Source organism: Pipistrellus hanaki (assembly GCF_964339955.1).
Source record: "Pipistrellus hanaki genome assembly, chromosome: 2".
Classification (NCBI taxonomy): Eukaryota; Metazoa; Chordata; class Mammalia; order Chiroptera; family Vespertilionidae; genus Pipistrellus; species Pipistrellus hanaki.
This window is the reverse complement of record NC_140504.1, coordinates 65,653,176-65,674,699: the sequence shown is the minus strand read 5'-3', so window position 1 is coordinate 65,674,699 and position 21,524 is coordinate 65,653,176. Positions and strand designations below refer to the sequence as shown.

The window sequence follows — 21,524 nt, the reverse complement described above, 5'->3', positions numbered from 1 at the left end:
ATTAGGCTTTTCCCAATGTCTATAATTAAACAGCCTCTACTTGTCTAAGTAAGTGGTTGCTCTTCTCATCTCCTATTATTATTTGTAGAGAATGGCACTAGGCATATGAGTGGGCCCATGTGCTTATTTTTTTATGGAAACATGAAATTGTATAGAAATGAAAAGAAATACAAAAAGATAAAATGAAGAAAAGCACACTAAAGTTTCTGCCCAGACTTAGATTGCTGAGTTTTCCAACCCCTTCTAGGCTCCTTGGGGACTGATAATTCACTTACAAGTCACAGTTTGATTGTTTACTCCATTTTTGTTGCAAACTTCTTGTTTTTTAGTTCTATTAATCATTAATAAGAGCCAAGAGTCACAAACTCGTTAAAAACTCAGGAACATCTGGCAACTATATCATGGATCTCTGATCAGAAATTTAAACAATAGCTTCAAGCTCTCCTTCCCAAAAACCAAAACAAAACACTACTATCATGAAATACTTAAGATAAAAATGATTATTCTGACACTAAGACAGCCCTTTAAATTCCATTTATCTTGGGTCTAGGCTCTTTCAGAACAGCTAGCAAGTACAGGAAGTGAAGTGAAAACAGGAATGTGACAACACATCACAGGCATCCTCAGCATCCAGTGACTTCATCTCCCTTTCGTCCCTGGTATTCCAGCAATGGCTTGCCATGACCAGATGATTTCATCATTGCAAAGACTTGTAAATGTTCTCTTTTCCAGTATCACATTCACTCTCCAGGACCTAAGTACTATTCACTGACCACCTACCTGCATCAATATTATAAATGCCTGGATGCCAATTCAATTTGGAAAACAATTGTCTCATTCATGTACATTATTGCTGCAATCATCCCAGGAGAGTACAGTGAGGATCTCACTAAGAATGTGGAAGAAATGTATCACTAAGAACTGATTCAAAAATCTAATTCAAAAATCTAATCAACTAATGATGGGTGAGAGAGTGGGTGGGAGCAGAAGTCACCTTAAATGAAAAGGTGAAAAACAGGATCTACAAACCAAGGCAATTGATCTGCTAAGGCAGTAGTCAGCAAACTCATTAGTCAACAGAGCCAAATATCACCAGTACAATGATTGAAATTTCTTTTGAGAGCCAAATTTTTTAAACTTAAACATATTCTAATGCCACTTCTTTAAAATAGACTCGCTTTGGCCATGGTATTTTGTGAAAGAGCCACTCTCAAGAGGCCAAAGAACCGCATGTGAGCCGCAGTTTGCCAACCACAGTGCGAAGGTATTAGACTCTAGTTTTATATGGTTATGTCTGTTTAAACAACTAGATTTAGTATGCTGAGTCTTAGAACCCAAAGAATAAGTATCTCAGTATCTCTAAGACTGCCCTATCAACCCAATAACTGCCACCTCAGAGCTTCCAGCACCAGGTTTGCATAGCTGAGAGACGCCAGCTCTGAAGATAATTTGACTCATTTGTCTGGCGCAATCATATTGCTTGCTCATCAGTTTTTTTAATAATTTAGGTTTCCATATAAATTTTTATGCAAGGAGAGAATGAATAGCCCAGCTGACTTGATGATCTATTCCCCTTAATTTTAATCAATTATAAGAAAGAAAAAGCCTAACCAAGAATTTTGTGACTTAATCAAATGTTAACCCTTAGTTTATAGGAGAAAACCAACTCTTACTTGTGTGTTAATACTACTGGTCCAAATTTTCTCTATCAGCTGGCCTTAATTCACAATACCATACCTTGTGCATAGTTGTGGTATTTTTTAATCTTATTTTTTCAACATTATGAAGGTGTAAGTACTAAAAATGCATTGTAAAGAAAACCTTTATAAAGAAACACAGGACACTTTGTGAGGAGGAAATCCTCAGAACTGCTGTGGTCCTCCTCCAGTGATGATGAGGACACATTTGAAGACCTAGCCAACACACTGAGGATGGTAGACAAGAGAGAACTTGAATCCTTCCCCACTGTTGAGCCCCTGAATCAATCTTAGAGGCATCTATAGGAGTCAGTGTCGGATCAGAGAGGCAGACTGATGAGAAATACAAGAAATAAGAATTTATTATAAGGATTCAGCCTTACACAATTGTGGGCACTGGTGAAGAAGTCTAGGCCAGGCTGCCCCCTCTGCCTCTGGTGCTGGGCCAGTGCTCAGGAAGGAGAGTTGGACATGGAGTGAGGAGGGTGATGACAAATTGGAATCCATGCCTGTTGAGGCCTCCAAAGTCCCTGCCATGGGGGCCCTGCATGAGAAGCTGGCACCTGTTGCCATGGAACCCCACACATGCCTGGCCAAGACTCTGAGGCTGAAGAGGGAAACTGACAGGAACTGGAAGAATTGTGGGTCCATAGTTGTTGCTGATCTCAGGTAGCTTCCATTTGGAGCCTGGTCTAGTATTTGCCAGCTATCACAGTGTCTGGGGCCGAAACTGACCATATGAGCACACAATAAACAGATGCTCCTTCACTGCTTCTTCTCAAATCTGGTGCAAATTTCTCCTGTGCCTAAGTCCAAGCCAGAACCACAGAAAGGAATTCTGGGAAATATACCTCTAACTAGAGAAACTGACACAATCCAAAACTACCGTACCACCTATCACTGAGTGTCTTGTGTAAGAAGTGGCTTCAGTGTTTAAAGTCTACACCAGCATGTGAGTCAGTTAGAAAGGTTTCACCTATAAGTGCAAAGTGCCTAACTATGACTATATATAGATTACAGTGCTAGCGAAAAGTTTATCAACTCCCACCATTAGTGCCTAAAAATATAGACTTGTGGATTAGGGATGTGTCAAGCAAAGTTCACTAACTTCAGTAATAACCATTTGCTAACATGCTCTGGTCTTCAAGGACTGTTACTGGTCTAAGGATTTATCCAATGAATATTACTCATTAAGAAGCATTATGGACAAAGAACAAATATCCATTCATTTGTTAACTTCAGAATTTAAAAAGGTCATTGCATCTATTTAATCTTTCATGTGAAATGTTTACTTGTATTTGAGGATCAAAAAATCCCCATTAACCTTGGAAGCAAGGATATTCCCTTTAATTATTACATTTTTCTAACCACTTTGTTTAATGTTTGTTTCAAACACAACTCAACTTTTCAGCCATAAAATGAGACTCTCCTTGTACTTTCCCAGCCACTGTCCTCCACAAGCAAGAACTGCTTATTTTTCATGAACCTGAAAAACAGTATCAGTGCATTCTGTGAGATTCCTGTGACTTTCATCAGTGGAACACACACCCAGGACCAAGCCCAGTCCTCTCCAGAGGTGAGCAGGCCTCATCCAACTCTTCATTAGCTTCAAAGGGAGGCAGAGAATTGGGGCAATTATCTGCATTATAGAAAGCAGACACCTGCCAGTAATTCACCCCAAGGGTGCGCTTGGTCACTCAATGTCCCACCCTGCCTTGCCAGTGAAGGAAGAGTCTTCTACAGAAGACCCCATGTGGGAAAGTCTCTGTGGCCACATCATCGATGTGCTCCACAGCCCGACATGCAGTTCTATCAGAAAACCTTTTCTTCTGCTTTAAGACAGTTGAGAGATTTCCAGGCTTTCCTTCTGTGAATGGGAAACAATTAGTCATTGCCGAGGACGCTTTTCCTATTCATCTCTGGCCTTGCAGAAGAAGCAATTTCTGCTTTGCTCATTTAATCTTTGTTGGAAATAACTGTGACAAAGTCTAATACTTTACATCTGCTTTGGAGCCCTTTCAACCTCCTGCAGCTGAGTCCAATTGCAGCACATGGGAGGCATTTCTCTAAACAATCCATGATATGGGCCTGCTGGGCAGGCTCTGCACAGAAGACCCCAAATCCAATGCCATAACCTTCTCAAATTGAGGCCAGAGTTCACACCATTTTACTGGACCTCTCCACCGAGGCCTTGTCCCTGAGACAGCTATGCAGGCTCCAGAAAGAAACCTCTGGAGTCTTCCAGTGACTCACACTTCTTATATTTTGATCTAAACATAGGCTGCATACCAACTTTTAGTTTCTGCTTCAAAAGAGGTCCTTTTGACCTCACTTAAAGTAATATTTACTGTTGGCAACCCTATCTATTTATTTTGCAGGGTTATGAGTAATTACAATAAATAAGAACGAAGACCAGACATATATATATATATATATATATATATATATATATATATATATATATATATATTTTTTTTTTTTTTTTTTTTTTTTTTTTTTTTTTTACTGAAATGGTGGTGCCTGTCTGTGCTAGGCATTGTGCTAAGTGCCTTATAGGCCTTCTATGAAGGATAGCCAATCTCCTGTTTCTCCTGAAGCCAGATCTCATTTTTTTTTTTTAAATGTATGCTCCTTGGAAAATCTATGAGGAATCTGAGGCCCTGACTGCTGTAGTCTGGATGTTTGTGTCCCCCACAGATCCACATGTTGAATCCCAACACTCGTATTGATGGTATTAAGTGGGGTTTTAGGGAGGTGATTTAAGTCGTAAGGTCGGAGTCCTTAAGAGGTATTAGTGCCTTAATGGTATCAGTGCCTTCATTTTAAAAATAAAATAAAATAAAAAACCCCAGAGAGCTTCTTCCCCATTTTTCTCCATGTGAACTTACAGTGAGAAGAGGCCATTTGAGAAATAGCTCTCACCAGGTTCCTAATTTACCAGCACCATGGTCCTGGGCTTTCCAGACTCCAGAACTAAGAGAAGCCCAGTCTCTGGTGTTTTGGTATAGTAACCTGAACTGACTGCGACACTGATCCCATCAAGCTTACAGTTTACTGTTCCTTGTCACTCTACCACTTTGCCAGGAACTTTGGGGGAGTGGCCTCCATGATAGGATCAGAACAGCCTTCATGGCTCACAGAGATGTAGAAAGTTTTCTTCTCTGAGATTTAGGCAGAAAGCTAGAAAGTAGGACTCTTACATTTGTTCTCCACTGCCTCAGTTTTAAACCTGAGCCCCCAGGTCTCCATATACATACAGCACAAAGTCATATACTTATCTACCATAGAATCTCAAGCAGATCCATCTGTGTCTTTTAATTAATATTTTTCCCTGGGCTCCTGACTATTCTATACAAATGAATTTAGGCCCTGGCTCTCAGAGCCTGCAAGTTAAGCTAGAATTAAGCATTTGAGAAGTATAAATACAGTGTGCATCCCACTCAGATGCTTAGCACTTCCTACTACCTGGACCAGTAGAATTTAGTAAATATGGTATAGTAACCTGAACTGACTGCGACACTGATCCCATCAAGCTTACAGTTTACTGTTTTATTAGAATGTGTTTTATATATATATATATATATATATATATATATATATATATGATTTTTAGAAGCATTTAAAGAGAAAAACAAGAAATATCTTAAGAGTTAGAACAGGGAAGAAAGGGACATCTGTAATACTTGCGACAATATAGATAATTTTTTTTTAAAAAAGAGTTAGAATAGAGTTGAACATGTGACATACCTTTTTTTCCAAACTCTTCCATTTTAATCTTGATTTTATTGACTTGAGATTTTGCTATCTCTGCCCTTTCCTGAGCTTCGTTCAACTCATGTTGCTGCTTCTTATACTCGGAAAGATATTGATTGGCTTGTGCTTCCTATAAAAATAAAAAATGGGTAGAAAAAGAAATCTCTGTGCCTACATAGTCATATTTTTTCTGCTCTGACATGAGAAAGTTGAAAAATGTGTGAAGGGAATCTAAACTTCTGTGTATTGAAAGGAATATCATATTTCTGTATGACATATAGGATTCAGATTTTCCAGCAGGCATGAGATCTATTTTTATAACTGTTTTTCCCTGTAGTTTAGAACATGGTCGGCACTTTACACCAACTGGATGTAGTCCACAGGCATGCACAGATTTGGTACGTGATAGAATGACCAGGGTTGCTTGTTTCTTATTAGTTCAACATCTTATTATACCTCTGGGTAGAGGGCGGTGGGCCTTTACAATTATATTGGTCAATGGGTAATAGCTATAACAGTGTTTTAGCTCAAATCATTTAAATAATCAACTTGAAAGCCCTACGGAGATATCATTAGGTATAATCCAATATATATGGCACTTATCTCTTACATTGCATGTAGCTATGGATACTAACCCAAAGTTGGCAGATACATTTCAAGTGATAACAGTTTTGTGCACAGTCATGTCCAGGCTTATCAGAAAAAGGACTGTGAATTGCATTTATGCTTACTCAAGGTTTTAGGGTGAGGAAGGCCCTAGGGTGACTACCCAGCCAAAAAATGTGCCATCGCTACTTAATACCATGTTCTTACTTGGATTATTTCTTGCACTGTACATGTTTAGTGCAATAATCACAAAACTGAGGGAGAGAGCTCTGGCTCCTTGGAGGGAAAAGCAGCACAAACTTTTACCATGGGTGCTGATTCTAGCTTGAGAAAAACCAGAGAACGAGTAGACTTTAAGCTGAGCTGCTTTTCTCTGACAAGCTGCTAACCTAGCTTAGGGCCCCACATCTCCATTAATCAAAAACAACTGCTGGGAAATCCAGGAGGCTGCAACCGCCCCAGGCACTTACCACCGCCTCAATTTGCTGCTTGTAACTTTGCACTTTTAGCTGAAGATTATCCATCAGAGTCTGCATCCTGCTCAGATTTTTTTTTTCCTTCCTCTACCTGAAATGAATCGGTATGTATGTGAAGGTGATTTGAAGGACCCAGTAGTGTGCATTGGAAGTAGCCTCATATGAGGAACTAAAGAGTAAGGAAACTTTGTTAAATGTCATTTATATTAGAGTTATGACTGGAAAATGGGTTTAATCCATGCCAAGTTTGGAGAAATTGAGAAAAATACGGCTCTTAGCAATGAGTCATTTCTCCTGATTCACCAACAGAGCTCCCAGCCATTGCTAAAATGGAACTTAAAGCCACTAGTTTTAATTTGGTCTTCAGTCCTCCCATCAAAATCAAGCTATATCTCTGCTTACAGTTTCTAAGTCACCTCCCACCAATCAAACCAAATCTTCCTTTGAACTTTCTAATTGACTGTTGGCTTTTGCTAATGAAATAGGAAAGGTATTTTTCTGGAGTTTTGGTGTGGACATCACCAGAGATAGTGAGGAAAATTCCATTAAGCTCTGAGGATGTTGTGTGCATTCTCATTGCTACCATTGCAATCTAAACTTGAGCTGGAAGAAGGAAATCTAGTGAGATAGTGTTTTGCAGCTGTACTCTTTGGAGCCTTTGGGTATTGTGAGGAGAAAGGAGGGAAGAGACAAGCAGGTAGATAAGGGTCTGAATGTTCCCCCATTCCCCAGTCTTTAAACTCAAATATCTCCACATTGGGGCTGTTGAACTTCCCAAAGAAGAAAGTATCTCAACCTTTGATACTTAATCAAGACCTACCCCTATTGCTCAAATGTTATTTTGTTTTTATTTTCCTGGCTTCATCTTACTTATTCCATCAGGTATCAACTACTTCAATAGTGTTGGAAAACTGTATAGGCATATGCAAAAGAATAAAATTGAACTACTATTTTACACCATACTACATATGAACTCAAAATGGATTAAAGACTGAAACCACAGAACTCCTGGGGGGAAAAACATACAGAGTAAGCACTTTGATATTTGTCTTGGCTATACGTTTTTAGGGTTTGACACCAAAAACAAAGGCAACAGAAGCAAAAATAAACAAGTAGGACTATATCACACTAAAAACAAACAAACAAAAAAACCAAGAACATAAAAGCAACCATCAACAAAATGAAAAGGCAACCTATAGATCAGGAAACAACCTAAGTGTCCATTGACAAGTGTATAAAGAAAATGTGTTCTGTATATACAATGGAATATTATTCAGCCACAGAAGAGAAGGAAATCCTGCCATTTGCAAAAATTTGGATAAAACTTGAGAGCATTACAATAAGTGAAATAAGTGAATCAGAGAAAGACAATATGTGATCTCACCTAAATGGAGAATCTAAAAAAAAAAACTGAACTTATTATGGAATAAGAACAGATTGGTGGTTGCCAGAGGCAATGGGAGTGAGGGATGGGATGAGGCTGGAAACATAGGCGAAGTTGGTCAAAACATACTAATTTCCACTTATAAAATGAGGAAGTCCTAGGAATGTAATGCACAGTCCCGTTACTATAGTTAACAACACTGAATTGTACATTTGAAAGTTGCTAAGAGAATAAGTCTTAAGAGTTCTCATCACCAGAAAAAAATTTGTAGCTGTATGGTGATGAATATTAACCAAACTTGTGATAAACATTTCACAATATAAACATATACAGTGGTGCCTCACACAACGAACCTAATTCGTTCCAGGAGCAAGTTTGTTATGCGAAAAGTTCGTTATGTGAAACGTGTTTTCCCATAACAATACATGTTAAAAAAAATAATTCGTTCTGTAGCATAAAATATGCTAAGATGACATAAAAAAAGATAAATTTTTTGTTATTATTTTTATTTAGATACATCTAAAAACATAATTTTTTAAAAAAAAAACACACATGATATAAAAAAATATTGAGTTTAACTTAAAAGGACGACTGCCGTGATACGTGCGTGATTTAATTCGTAATGAAGAACGATTGCCGCGATACGTGCTTAAGTTAAGCGCAGTGACTAACGACTGCCTGCAGTGCCTGCGCGGAAGGATGCAATACATCGGCAGCGATCGTGGAAGCTCGGGCGAAGCAGTCGTGGAAGCTCGGGCAAAGCGGTCGTGGAAGCTCGGGCGACTTCGTTGTGTGAAACGAAGTTCGTTGTATGAATCATGAAATGAAGTTCGTTGTGTGCAGTGTTCGCTGTGCGAGGCGTTCTTTATGCGAGGCACCACTGTACCAAATAAGTATGCTGAACACCCAAAGTGAATTCATGTTATATGTCAATTATATTTATAAGCAAAGAAACAAACAAATGTAGGTTCAACCAAGCTGTTTCTATTGCCTAGAATGCTCCCTCACACCCCCACCTTAAAGTAAATCTGACAGTTGATAACTAATTACTAATTTTCAGCTTACTAAGCCAGGGACCAATATTAAGGAATAACCTGGTAACATTGAGAAAAGTCCTTTTTAAAAATAAAATCTATTTTCTGTTTTCATTTGCTTATCCCACCACCTCTCAGGTTTAAGAAACTTGAAGATTCATAGAACTCTGTGTGAATAAAAAGTTCTAAAACCAACAGAGCTCTAATTGCCTAAAATCAATTTACTGAGGTCAATAAATTTACTATGTGGTGAAGGAAGCCACACAGAAGAAAATTGAAAATGGCTAGAAGTGGTTACTGATGGTAATGTTGTTCTCCTTTGGGAAGGCAAGCCTTTGTTAGGCCTGGGTTCATGGACATCTCACTCTGAGGCATTAAGTAACTGTGGGAACTAGGGTTGTGCACCACTCAAATTTCCCTTCAAGAAACTTGCCACTCAGCTGTGAGTAGTAGTTTCCTGAAAACTGCCAACTGCAGTGCCTCTGGGATCTGCCATAGCATTTGAGATCACAAACTCCCCAAGCAGCCACTACTAGTAAGTAGGCACTGCACAGCTACTAGGGTCTAAACATGGGACTCCTCTGTGGGCAATTTTAGTGCTGGAGACTTGCTCAGAGTATCACTGCAATACAAGGCTCTTTCTATCCAATACTCCTTCCTTCATCCTTTCCCCTTACAGGTGTCAGACTCTACTGTGGTCTGTAGGCTTTCTCAGCCTGAATCCTGTTTGCTCTCCTCTCTATCTTTCCCAAGTGTTACCTCCAATAAATCTTTTGAGCATCTAATTCCATCCTGGCATCTGGTTCCTGGAGGACCCACCTAAGCCCAAATTTTGTTTTCTCCAAAAATGAAGATATTGCCAAAACTGGTTTGGCTCGGGATACAGAGTCGGCCTGCGGACTGAAAGGTCCAAGGCTCCATTGCGGTCAAGGGCACATTCTTAGTAGGGAGTACGCAGGAGGCAGCTGATCAATATTTCTCATCAATGTTTCTGACTCTATTCTTCTCCCTTCCTCTCTATAAAAAATTCAATAAAATATATTTTAAAAAAATAAAGATGGCTTCTCTATAATCCTATCTAATAAAATAGTAATATGCAAATTGACATCACTCCAATACAGAAGATGGCTGCCCCCATGTGGACACAAGATGGCTGCCACAAGATGGCCAGCAGGGGAAGGCAGTTGGGAGGGACCAAGCCTGCATGGGAGGGCAGTTGCAGGGAACCAGGCCAGCAGGGAAGAGTAGATAGGGGCAGTCAGGCCTTCAGGGGAGGAGAGTTAGGGGTGACCGGGCCGGCAGGGGAGGACAGTTGGGGAGACCAGGTCTGCAGGAGAGGGCAGTTAGGGGTGATCAGGTTGGCAAGGGAAGGCAATTAGGGGTGATCAGGCAGGCAGGGGAGTGGTTAGGGGTGAATAGGCAGAAGAAGTTAGGGACAATCATGGAAGCCAGGCAAACAGTTGGGAGCCAGCAGTCCTAGATTGTGAGAGGGATGTCCCAGATTGGAGAGCATATAAACTGGGTTGAGGGACACCCGCCTACTCCATGCACGGATTTTGTGCACTGGGCCTCTAGTTAGATTTATAAGGATTAAATAACATCTGCATACAGATCTCTGACTGGAGCAGTCGAAGGTAAAATGGAGTAGCCTAACCAGTTTGGCTCAGTGGATAGAGCATCAGCCTGCGAACTGAAGGGTCTCAAGTTTGATTCCAGTCAAAGGCATCTACCTTGGTTGTGGGCATGTACCCAGTAGGGGGTGTGCAGGAGGAGCTGATCAATGTTTCTCTCTCACCAATGTTTCTAACTCTATCCCTCTCCTTTCCTCTCTGTAAAAAATCAATATATATTTGTTTTTAAAAAAGAATACAGTGGAACAACAATATTAAAAAAAATAGAAAAGCTTTGGTGTTCTATAATTAACACCAAAGAAAACAGTAAAAATAATGCATATGAATTTTTTTTTAAAAAAGGAAAAAGCTCAGCCATTACTAACAAGCAGTGTTCATGCCCTCACATAGGTGACTTTCCCCACCCCTCAAAAGAAGAGTGGGAGCAGAAAACCTGTCTTTACTTTTTCAACAATTACAAGTTTCTAGTCTTGCAGCACATTTTCTAAACAGCAAAGAGAAAAAGTAGGATGATATTCTAAATGCTAGAAGGACATATGAGATAAGTGCTCAGTGGGATTGGCCATAGAACAGTTGTGGATGGGGTCACACCTGATTCCCTTTCTAATGTAGTAGGATCTTCCCAGAGGATGTTTCCTAGGAAAGGAAAACCATATTCATGTCCCTTTCAAAATGACATTTTAAATTGGCAGCTATGAAGTTCTATCGGAAAACACCCTGCATCATAGTCCTGATGGTTATTTTGATATTAAAGGATGGCAGACTTAATTGCCTCAGCATCCACCTTGAATCTTTCCAAACCTGGTACTGATATTAAGGAATGTAGAGGGCTCTCTAATGTCTCTTAAACTTATAGGATTTAGACTAATATTTGCATAAAATGGGTGTTCAACAGCTGTTATCTGATTTGATGGCAGAAAATCATTGCATAACTGAATGGATACACTCTAATTATTGTGCAGACAGTTGGAAGAAATTAAGAAATATGCCTCCATCACAGTACCTGGGGAATACTAAGATTATTGCTATGAAGAAACAAAGATCTAACTCAATAGAACAAGAATGCAGTGCATGGCCCTCTCCCTTCCTCTTTGTAAAAAAAATCAATTATATATATATATATATATATATATATATATATATATATATATATATATATATATATATTTTTTTTTTTTAAAGCCCTAACTGGTTTTGTTCAGTGGATAGAGCATCAGCCTGAGGACTGAAGGGTCTCAGGTTTGATTCCAGTCAAGGGCATGCATCTTGGTTGTGGGCACATCCCCAGTAGGGGGTGTGCAGGAGGTAGCTGATCAATGTTTCTCTCTCATCGATGTTTCTAACTCTATCCCTCTCCCTTTCTCTCTGTAAAAAAATTTTAAAAAATATATGTTTTTAAAAAAGAATGCAGTGCATGGAAACAACAATATTCAAAAATAGAGAAGCTTTGGTGTTCTATAATTAACACCAAAGACAACAGTAAAAATAATGCATAGGAATTTTTTTTTTTTAAAAAAGGAAAAACTCAGGCATTATTAACAAGCAGTGTTCACTCCCTCACATAGGTGACTTTCCCCACCCCCTCAAAAGAAGAGTAGAACAGCATGTCCTTCATGTTCCCCAGGTGTGTGCTGCCTGAGCCACACATACCATGGCTCTCTCCGCAGTGGCTTTGATTTACCTGTGAGGCCTAAAGAAGTGTCAGACTAGCTTGTCTTTGGAAAGAACCACTTACTCAGTAAAGAAGAGCTGCACAAGTAGCTCATTTCATCTTAATGAGCCCAAGACGATGCTTCTGAAGTGCTCAGCTTTCTGATCAACACTATTCTTCCAGCTGCAAAGAGGAAGACTTTGATGCCTATAACAACTACAGCATTCCCTCAGGAACCAGGGTCAGGACGGGCAGACCTTGCTTTAATGCTACAGAAGTGACTTCAGGCATGGGAGCCTAGAATGAGTTTCTTTTCACTGACATAAGCTGTATTGTGCAGGAGAAAGGGCTAGAAAGTGACCTTGGCATCTGTTTTCCGCCACTGAAATGTGTTCACCAACTCTGTGCCGGGAAGATGCACCGAGTGGCAGACAGACATAGAGTGCCTCTGCTATCGTGGGATCTCTGTCTACTCCACTTGAAGACAAAGAAGAAAGGGTAGAAAAGAAAAAGAAAAAGGAAGGATTTTATTGTTCCTTTAGAAATGTGTTCATGACTGGTAGGAAGTGTGCCTACCTCTTTTCAATTAGTTGCCTGAGACCCATGTTAGTCAGCAGAAAAACAGGCCTCTCGTTAGCAATGTGCTATGTGTCCACCTGGCACCAGCACCAGATAGAGTCCTCAGTGGCTTCAAGTGTTTGTGCCACTAGAAAAGAGAAGTGCAAATGTCCCTGCTCAATTTAGTCAGCGTCCTGTGTAACCTGCTGGCTGGGTAGCCACCCATCTCTGCCAGTCACTTAATTTACACATTGTTCCCACTCATGCTCTCACAGGAAGGAATATTTCTGAAAGTGCTGCAGGCATTATGTGTGAAAAAATAGGAACAGTATAAATAGCTTTTTACTTCTAATTGCAAATTGCAGCTCACATTTGGCTTCCTGAGAGCTCTGAAAAGGGACCAACCCCAACCGCTAATAGCATGGGGTCCCTGGAGGGTGAGTCAGTGTCTACCGCTGAGGGAGTGAAGATGGAGAAAGAAGTGCAGGAGAGCTGGAAGGCCATTTCTGGCTTGATGGAGCCCATTTCTCCAGGGTGGAGCCCAGCTGGACAGACAGGGGCTGCTCTCCCCAAGTACCTGGTAAGTCAGCTCTTTGATGCATCACTCCAGCCGGTAGGCTCCCCCTGTGCGTCTGCATTGCGACAGATTTCGCCTTCCAGTTCACCTTCCAGTTCACAAACCCGCAAGCAATCATGATCTCAGACCACATGCTGGCCGGAAGCAAGCCAGTCTGGCATTGCACTGGCCATTTGGCATGATCACTTGAAAGAGCAAAATCATCAAGGGAAGATATGTTTGCTCTCTTTCTGGCAGTGGTTAAACAGGGCAAGCCCTCTCAGAAAACTGGCTTGCCAAAAGTAGGTTGGCTGAATTAGGTGAGTCCACTTAAGGACTGTTTAGACCAAAGGACATGAAAGGATAATGCATATAGAGGTGACAGCTTCCCCTCTGAGATGACATAATTACACACACACACACACACACACACACACACACACACTCACACACACATGAATGCTTGTAAGCCCATAGAGAGGATAAAGTATACAGCACACTTTGAGGATTCAGCCAACACACTACCTAATCCTAAACTCCTCTCTCCATGTTCAATTCTCTGAAACTCAATCCCTGAGTCTATGCCACACATATGTCACACACAGCCCCGCTTTGTAGGAGAGCTATAGTATAATCTAACAACCTGCCTGCAGCCTTCTAGAGTTATACAAACAAGATTAACATGACATCCAGTCAACAAATATTTGATGCCTACTACACACCAGACCCCAAGGCTATGGAAACAGCCGGGAATAAAACAAAAATCTCTTTCCCCTATGAGTGTACATTCTAATGAGGGGAAACACAAACAAAGCAAAGTAACATGTAGAGTATGTTAGATGGTGATAAGTGATTTGAGGTCAAATAAACCAGGAAAGGGGTAGGGAGCTGATGGGAGGAGGGTGTTGCCTACTCCTTCTCTTGCCCATGTGCTCAGGGCTTCCTCCTTGCCTTCTTCTTGAAGCAATGCCACCTTTTCAGAGATGCCTTCCTGATCACCCAAAGCCCAATGTCTTGAGGCTAAATGTGCCTGAAATATCTGACCTCATCTCTGACTCCCCTTACCTCCTCCCACCCATTAGCCACTCTCCTAGTTCTTTCTCAGAGAAGTATGACAGGGGATGGGCAGACAGGCCTGAATGTTCCTTGTAAATGAAGCCTATTAAAAAGAAAAATCTTCTGGACCCCTGTCATATAGGAACATAATACACAGTGGAACATGAGACTAACAGAACCCACCCTTTAAGCTTTTGTTGTGTTTCTTTTCTTTTTCTTTTTCTTTTTTTTAAAATATATTTTATTAATTTTTTTTTACAGAGAGGAAGAGAGAGGGATAGAGAGTTAGAAACATCGATGAGAGAGAAACATTGATCAGCTGCCTCTTACACACCCCCTACTGGGGATGTGCCCACAACCAAGATACCAAGATACATGCTCTTGACTGGAATCAAACCCGGGACCCTTTCGTCCACAGGCAGACACTCTATCCACTGAGCCAAACCGGTTTTGGTAGTTGTGTTTCTTTAAAAAAAAAAAAAAAAAAAAAAAATATATATATATATATATATATATATATATATATATATATATATATATATTGGTTTCAGAGAGGAAAGGGAAGGGAAAGGGAGATAGAAAATTCAATGACGAGAGAGAATCATTGATTAGCTGCATCCTATATGTCATCATCTGAGAATCGAGCCACACTTGGGAATTGAATCCAGGGCCCTTCAGTCCGCAGGCTGATACCCTATCCACTGAGCCAGACCAGCTAGGGCTATTGTGTTTCTTAAGTGATTAAAACACTTCTGGGAAAAATCACTTTATTAAAGCAAATCCTAAACATCATATAACTTTACCTATAAATATTTCTTTATGTAATTTTAATAATTAATAAATTTACCTATAAATATTTATTTATGTAATTTTAATAAATATCTAATAGACAACAGGCAGATTTTTGGTCTGTGGGGTTCCTTGGCCTGGCCTTCAGGATTGGGTGAAACCCACTCTCCAACATTGCCAAAGGGGTCCCGGATTGCAATGGGGTGCAGGCCAGGCCGAAGGATCTCACTGGTGCACAATTGGGGCCTGGGAAGGACACAGGAAGTTGGATAGTTGGGGAAGGACCCACAGGAGGGCTCTAAGGTGTGTCTGGCCCATCTTGCTCAGTCCTGATTGGTCAAACCCCAGCAGCAAGCTAACCAACCAGTTGAAGTGTCTGCCCCCTGGTGATGAGTGCATGTCATAGTGAGTGGTTGAGTGGCCTCAGCATATCATTAGCATATTGTGCTTTGATTTGTTGAACAACCAACCAGATGACTGGACAAGTAGCATATTAGGCTTTTAATATATGACTAGAGATCCATTGCACGAAGAGATTCATGCAATAGGCCTTCCTTCCCTTGGCTTCCAGCACCAGTTTTTCTCTGGCACCTGAGACCCAGGCCTTCTTCATCTTAGTCTTGTCTTTGCTGCAGCACTCCGCTCCTGTAGATCTCTTCACCCTGCCACCTCCCTCTCACAGCAGGCATCCTGCCCCGCCTGGCCACTCCATGCCTGGAGCAGCTGGGTGGCGGCCATCTTTGTCCTTCTAATTTGCATACTCATTCTGATTGGCTGTGGGCATAGCAGAGGTACAGTCAATTTATATGTGTGACTATTATTAGGTAAGATGGTATGTGATTATGTTTTAAAGAAAGTTGATTATAATTCTTTAGTATTATCTGATATTTAGGAGCTTATTGCTACTGAGTTATCATTAGTTCATGCCTCAATAGTGGACAAACAACAATTAGAAATAAAATTAAATCTTGTCATTTTAAATTTTAGTTAGAAATACTAGTATTAGTTATGTCTTTTTAGAAAAAAAAGGCATATTCTAAGTTCTTTGATTTTATGCCTATATGCTTTTTCTTTAACCTAAAAACCTTGGTTCTTATATATGTTGTTGAATAAATAATTATATTAGTATTATTGCTAATAGCAATAATAAGATCTTATTTTGAAACTATGAGTACAGTTTGTCTCATTTGCCTTTTTTTTTTTTTTTTTTAGCTTTAGATTGACTTCGTGAGAGATATACAAACAGCACAGTGTTCACAAGTCACAGGGATCATTGTTCTTTGTGTTCTGTGCCTCCCAGCTTGATCCACAGTTAGCTTTGTTTGCTTCCATTTGTGTTAAACTGTTAGGGATTGCTTTGTTTTATTTTCCTCTCTGATTTAAATGTTTTAATTATGAAGCATGTAAATATTTTATATGATTTTGCAATCAAACAACAAGGTGCATTCAGCAGGTCCAACTTTTATCTCTGGATCCCCCTCCTTGAGCAGCTGTTTTTATTAGTCTTTGTTTTATCCTGTCACCATTTATTTCTTTTAAATATAGGCATATGTGCACATAACTTCATATTTCCCCCCTTTCTTGCATAAAAGACTACACTCTCCACATTGCCTGCACCTTTTATCATCATGCTGTAGGCATGGTCTCCAGGACATATTATAGAGCTTTTCCTCATTCCTTTTAAAACAGTGTGACTATATGAATATGGTACCATAAATGCATATTGGTATTCCATTGTATGAGTACACCATAAATGAGCAAAGACAATACTTTACTTTTCAGAGGCCCTTTTGAGCCATCAAATCCCTATCAAATATTCTTTCCATCTTGTAGCATTTGTCACATGACCTGTACAGAGTCACTGAAATTGATTCAATAATTTTAAAAATCCTATTTTCAAGATAGGTCTTTCTATTTGTTTTTAAGCTCCCTGAAGGCAGGTACTACATCATTTCTGTCAGCCTCTACTATGTCTTCACTCTGTCTTTCTTGATACTTGATTTAGTTGTTTCCCTTCTCTGGGTGTTAGTAAATGGGCCAAGGAAGCAATAAAAGCAAGACTGTTAGGGAGTGTGTGGAACAGGAACTCACCTGGCTCTGGAGAGTCCAGAGCTGGGGTAGGTGAGTGGGAAGAGATGCATTTCAGGTAGCCGAAAGGGAGAAGGTAGATTTCATCCAGCCCAAGAGAAATTGCCCAAAGTCAAACAAGAAAGAATGAATACACTGAAATCTGACCCTCTTAGAGATCTGAAAACACCAGAAGCAAAACTGATAAGGGAGGTATGGATTATCTGGAGTTATTCCAGACAATGTGGACTTGAATTAGGAATTGGGAAGACCCCATGATTATCCAGGCCAACTCCTATCCTGGATTCTAGTTTCTGGATTTGCTTTCTACTCCCCATCAGGGCCATCTGTTCAGCTTCATCTATCCTTTATTGTAAGTCTTTAATTGTCTATTCCATATTATTATTGCTCATCTTCTCTAAGTGGGCATTGGCATCTTGATCCTTTTTCAGTTCTTCTGACATGTTTGCTACCTAGAAAAGCAAGAGAGAGATTGAGATCATCTGGTAGCCAATTGATCTTAACATTTGTACCCACAATTCAGTTCTTGATCTAACTACAATAGATGTCATGCCTTGCTTCTGTATATGTAATCTCTTCCTATCAGGCTCGCCCTAGTGTCTGTGGCCCTCAGATTTATGAAAAAAAGGCACTCAAGATAGCAGCAGCTACTGAAGAAACTAGGGTGAGGGGTGGTGGAAACAGAGAAAAGATGAAGTACCATATGGACATTATTACCCAACACCCTATACTAAAATTAAGATGAGCCACTGAAGCAACAACTTTTTAAATTTTCTAAAAATTTATTTCAGAAAGAAAGGAAGAAAGAGGGAAAAGAAGAAGGAGAGAAAGAGAGAAACATCAATGTGAGAGGTAAATATCAATTGGTTGCCTCCCATATGTTCCCTGACAGGGGATTGAATCCGCAACCTGAGTATGTGCCCTGACGGGAATCAAACCCATGACCTTTTAAGTGTGCGAGACAATACTCCCACCAACTGAGCCACACCTGCCAGAGCAAAGCAATAACTTTTATTTGACCAAAACACTGGTCATCTCCTGTAACATCATGCACCAGGAAAAAGTGTGGAGTGCCTATAAAAATCTTTTTTACAACTCGCTTCTATGATTCTCTGATTCACAACTGCAAACAAGTTTAGGTTCCAGGAATTTGGCAGCAACAGCTGTTCTGCATGCCAATAATCTGGCACATGGTTGGCTAATTCTTGCTTGTGAAGCCTGCTTTTGGCTTTGGCTATATATACAAGGGCTTAGTGTCTTGATGCAATTATTAAGAACTGTTTCCTGAATCTCTCAGTGCGTTTAATGTAAGAACACTATCCTCCCAGGCAAAGCTCCTCTGTCTATCAGGTTACCAACCATCTGTATAATTTAAGTGTGAGACATCTATGCAGATGGCAAGGGCAAAGAATAAATTATGAAGGCAGCTTTGGGCTCTGTTATGTGAGGCTGGGACTCAGAGTTAAACTACTGGAAAATCAAGGGTGGTGAGAGGTAGTTAGTTCATTTTCAACTTAGTCAAAAAAAAATCTATAAAAAAGCAAAGTTAAGCAGATACAGTCTTCATTATATATGACTACATAAATTTACCAAGCAGATCTAAAAGCTCTTTTTACTCCTTTCTATCCATGTGGATTTGCATAAATGTTAAGCACATTATTTTTCTCTTGGCCAAACATTTTCAAGTTTTCACACCCCCTTCCCCATCAGAGAGCAGAAGTGTCTGCCTTGATACAAAACGGCGAGTGACAGGCATGCTTCTCCATTCTTCTGGATCCTAGAGTGACTAGGTAGCCAGGTTGTGGTGCAAAAGTTTTGCTCAGTTCCCCAAGGGCTAAATAACTCAGGCAAACACAGACACACACTCTTCTCCTCATCTGAATTTCAAAATGACAAATGTAAAATTGAATTGACTATCTTGTCTCCCTTCCCAATTACCATACCCTTTTCAGCAAGAGGAGCAGCTACCATTCATCCAGCAAGGTTAAGGCTGCTGCCTAGGGTGAGTTGTTTGGACTACACAAAATCACCTGATGGGGTTGGGGTGAGTGGAGGTTGAAATCAAGCCCAAGACACTCAGCTGGAGCCCGCAAGACTGGGACCACCTTCTCCCTCCACCTCCTTCCTGAATTTTTTTTTTTTTTTTATGAGCATTTCCTTCTCCTTACCCTTTGAGAGGAAAGCTGCATCTGCCCCGAGAGTGGCTTTTCTCCTGTTCCCACAAAGGTACAGTCAAGGCTGGGGGGCAACCCTGAGCTGAGTGTCATTGAGAAAAAGCACCGCCCTCAATAACTTTTAAGTTGTAAATTAAGAAGGCATACACCAACCCTGAAGCCCCTCTTTATAAACCTATTCTGCTACATGAGCAGTAGTATGGATTATAAGAAATAAGTGAAATAGCTGAGACCGGTTTGGCTCAATGGATAGAGCGTCAGCTTGGGGACTGAAGGGTCCCGGGTTCGATTCCTGTCAAAGGCATGTACCTTGGTTGCGGGCATATCCCCAGTAGGGGGTGTGCAAGAGGCAGCTGATCGATGACTCTCTCTCATCGATGTTTCTCTCCCTCCCTCTCTGTACAAAATCAATAAAATATAAAATAAAAAAAGAAATAAGTGAAATAAGCATCATCATAAAACCTCTACACACTCTAGCAACATAGCTATTTGTAAGTAAACACAGGAAGAATTGTTTCTACACATTAGATATATCAATTCACAGTACAAAGTGATTTAAGTTTTTAAAAAAAATCCCTTGCTTTCATAAGGTTTTGCTTATAGAAATTCAATTGCTCCTTTGCATTGCCTTAGGAGGTTGGAGGGGAGGAGTTAATTGGCCTAATTCTTCAAAATGGGAACAGAGAGCAGAGGGGTGAGCTAACCTCCTCCTGGCTGTTTAGAGAATCAAAGGAATCCTTTTTGGCTGCACCTTGGCCTCTGACCGGTGGCTACTGCTCCAGTCAACTCTGGAAGGCAGGCGTGAGCAGGCAGTCAATGCACCCACTTCAGCAGCTGCATTCTTGGCCTTCTCTTCTGCATTTCGACAGCTCCGCATGGCTTCTCCGGCTTCCTCCTGCATCCTGACAACATCAACCTCCAGTTTCTTCTTCTGGCTGAGGAGACCTGTATTTTAAGGAAAAACAGCCCTCTCGTTAGAAAATTGAGACCAGCGATGCAAACACAAGTGAATATGTTGGGGACAGGCCATGGGACAGGGCTCAGGCCAAGGCTGGGTTTTATTCTAGTCAGCCACGCTCACTTCAGCAACATTTCCAACCCCAGGAGGCCAGGTTAGAAAAGCCTCTAGCCATCAAAGGCATACTTGAAGGGAAGCAATTTCAACCATTCAGTAACAAAGAGATGACAGCCTGAATCAGAAAGGAGAAATGTATTCAGGTAACCTACAAGCCAGGGACAGGTGTTTGGTTTTCAACTTGCTGAACAATATTTTCCAGCCTTAGCTCTCTGATGGGGCAGAACAAATGTCCCAGAGCAGAAGTCAGGGTCAACTGCTGACCTCGGGGAGCAGGGGGCTGGGGAATAACACTCCGTGTCCAGCGTGGTGCTCCAGAAAACAGCAATCTTCCTCTTTATCTTCCTCCCTTTCCCATGGGGCTTTGCAGTGAGGAGGTGGGAAGAGTCGTTGGGATGAGCTCCCCACCACCACACTGCGCCGGAGGATGCTTTGTTCTGTGGCTGGTGCTGTCCTAATTCTTCCCTTCCTGGGGTGTGACAAGAGGCTAGAGCTCCTTTTACTGCTATTTGGTCCACGTTTGAAACACAGATTTTCTGAAGGTATGAAACCTGAGCATAGAGAGTGTGCATAAAAGGCACAAGCTTTCTAATTTTTATTCCCCCTCACTGTCCTTTCACTTTCCACCAGCTAGTGTCTCTCTCGGTGGCAGGGCTGAGCCTTAGAAACAGAAAGAAAGATATTCCTGCCCCACAGTTTCCTCCCTGTTTTCCTGGAGGCATGAAACATCTCATCAAGGCTGCCATCCCCTGTCCTTACAGGACAACCAGGCTCTGGGCACCTCCAGGCTTCTCACTGCCTTGGATGTGGCCTGGGGTGGGCGAGTGTGTTTTCCTGGAGTATATTCTAGATGCTCACTGCACTTTACTGGGAAATGACGTCTTTGTAAAGGAAGCTAAAAGTGATTTGTTTGTGCACAGAATCAGCTAATCTGTGAGGGGGATAATGGTTAAAATCTTTGCAAGCTGAGCCCCAACTGGTGTGGCTCAGTTAGTC

The 21,524-nt window shown here is 40.9% G+C and overlaps 2 protein-coding genes across 2 annotated transcripts in view; both read right to left on the bottom strand.

Annotated features, from left to right (window-relative positions):
• CIP2A (cellular inhibitor of PP2A) overlaps positions 1 to 21,524 on the bottom strand; it is a 561,728-nt gene that overhangs the window by 335,071 nt on the left and 205,133 nt on the right. The gene's annotated exons all lie outside the window — the stretch shown is intronic.
• Positions 1 to 21,524, bottom strand: part of MYH15 (myosin heavy chain 15) — a gene marked incomplete at both ends in the record, with an annotated part of 196,140 nt that overhangs the window by 53,886 nt on the left and 120,730 nt on the right. Inside the window, 11 exon segments of the mRNA XM_084870441.1 lie at positions 5,445 to 5,580; positions 6,527 to 6,613; positions 6,615 to 6,623; positions 13,368 to 13,391; positions 13,395 to 13,414; positions 13,417 to 13,465; positions 17,552 to 17,626; positions 17,630 to 17,647; positions 17,651 to 17,731; positions 20,280 to 20,398; positions 20,786 to 21,079. Coding sequence (XP_084726567.1) covers positions 5,445 to 5,580; positions 6,527 to 6,613; positions 6,615 to 6,623; positions 13,368 to 13,391; positions 13,395 to 13,414; positions 13,417 to 13,465; positions 17,552 to 17,626; positions 17,630 to 17,647; positions 17,651 to 17,731; positions 20,280 to 20,398; positions 20,786 to 21,079 — 912 coding nt within the window.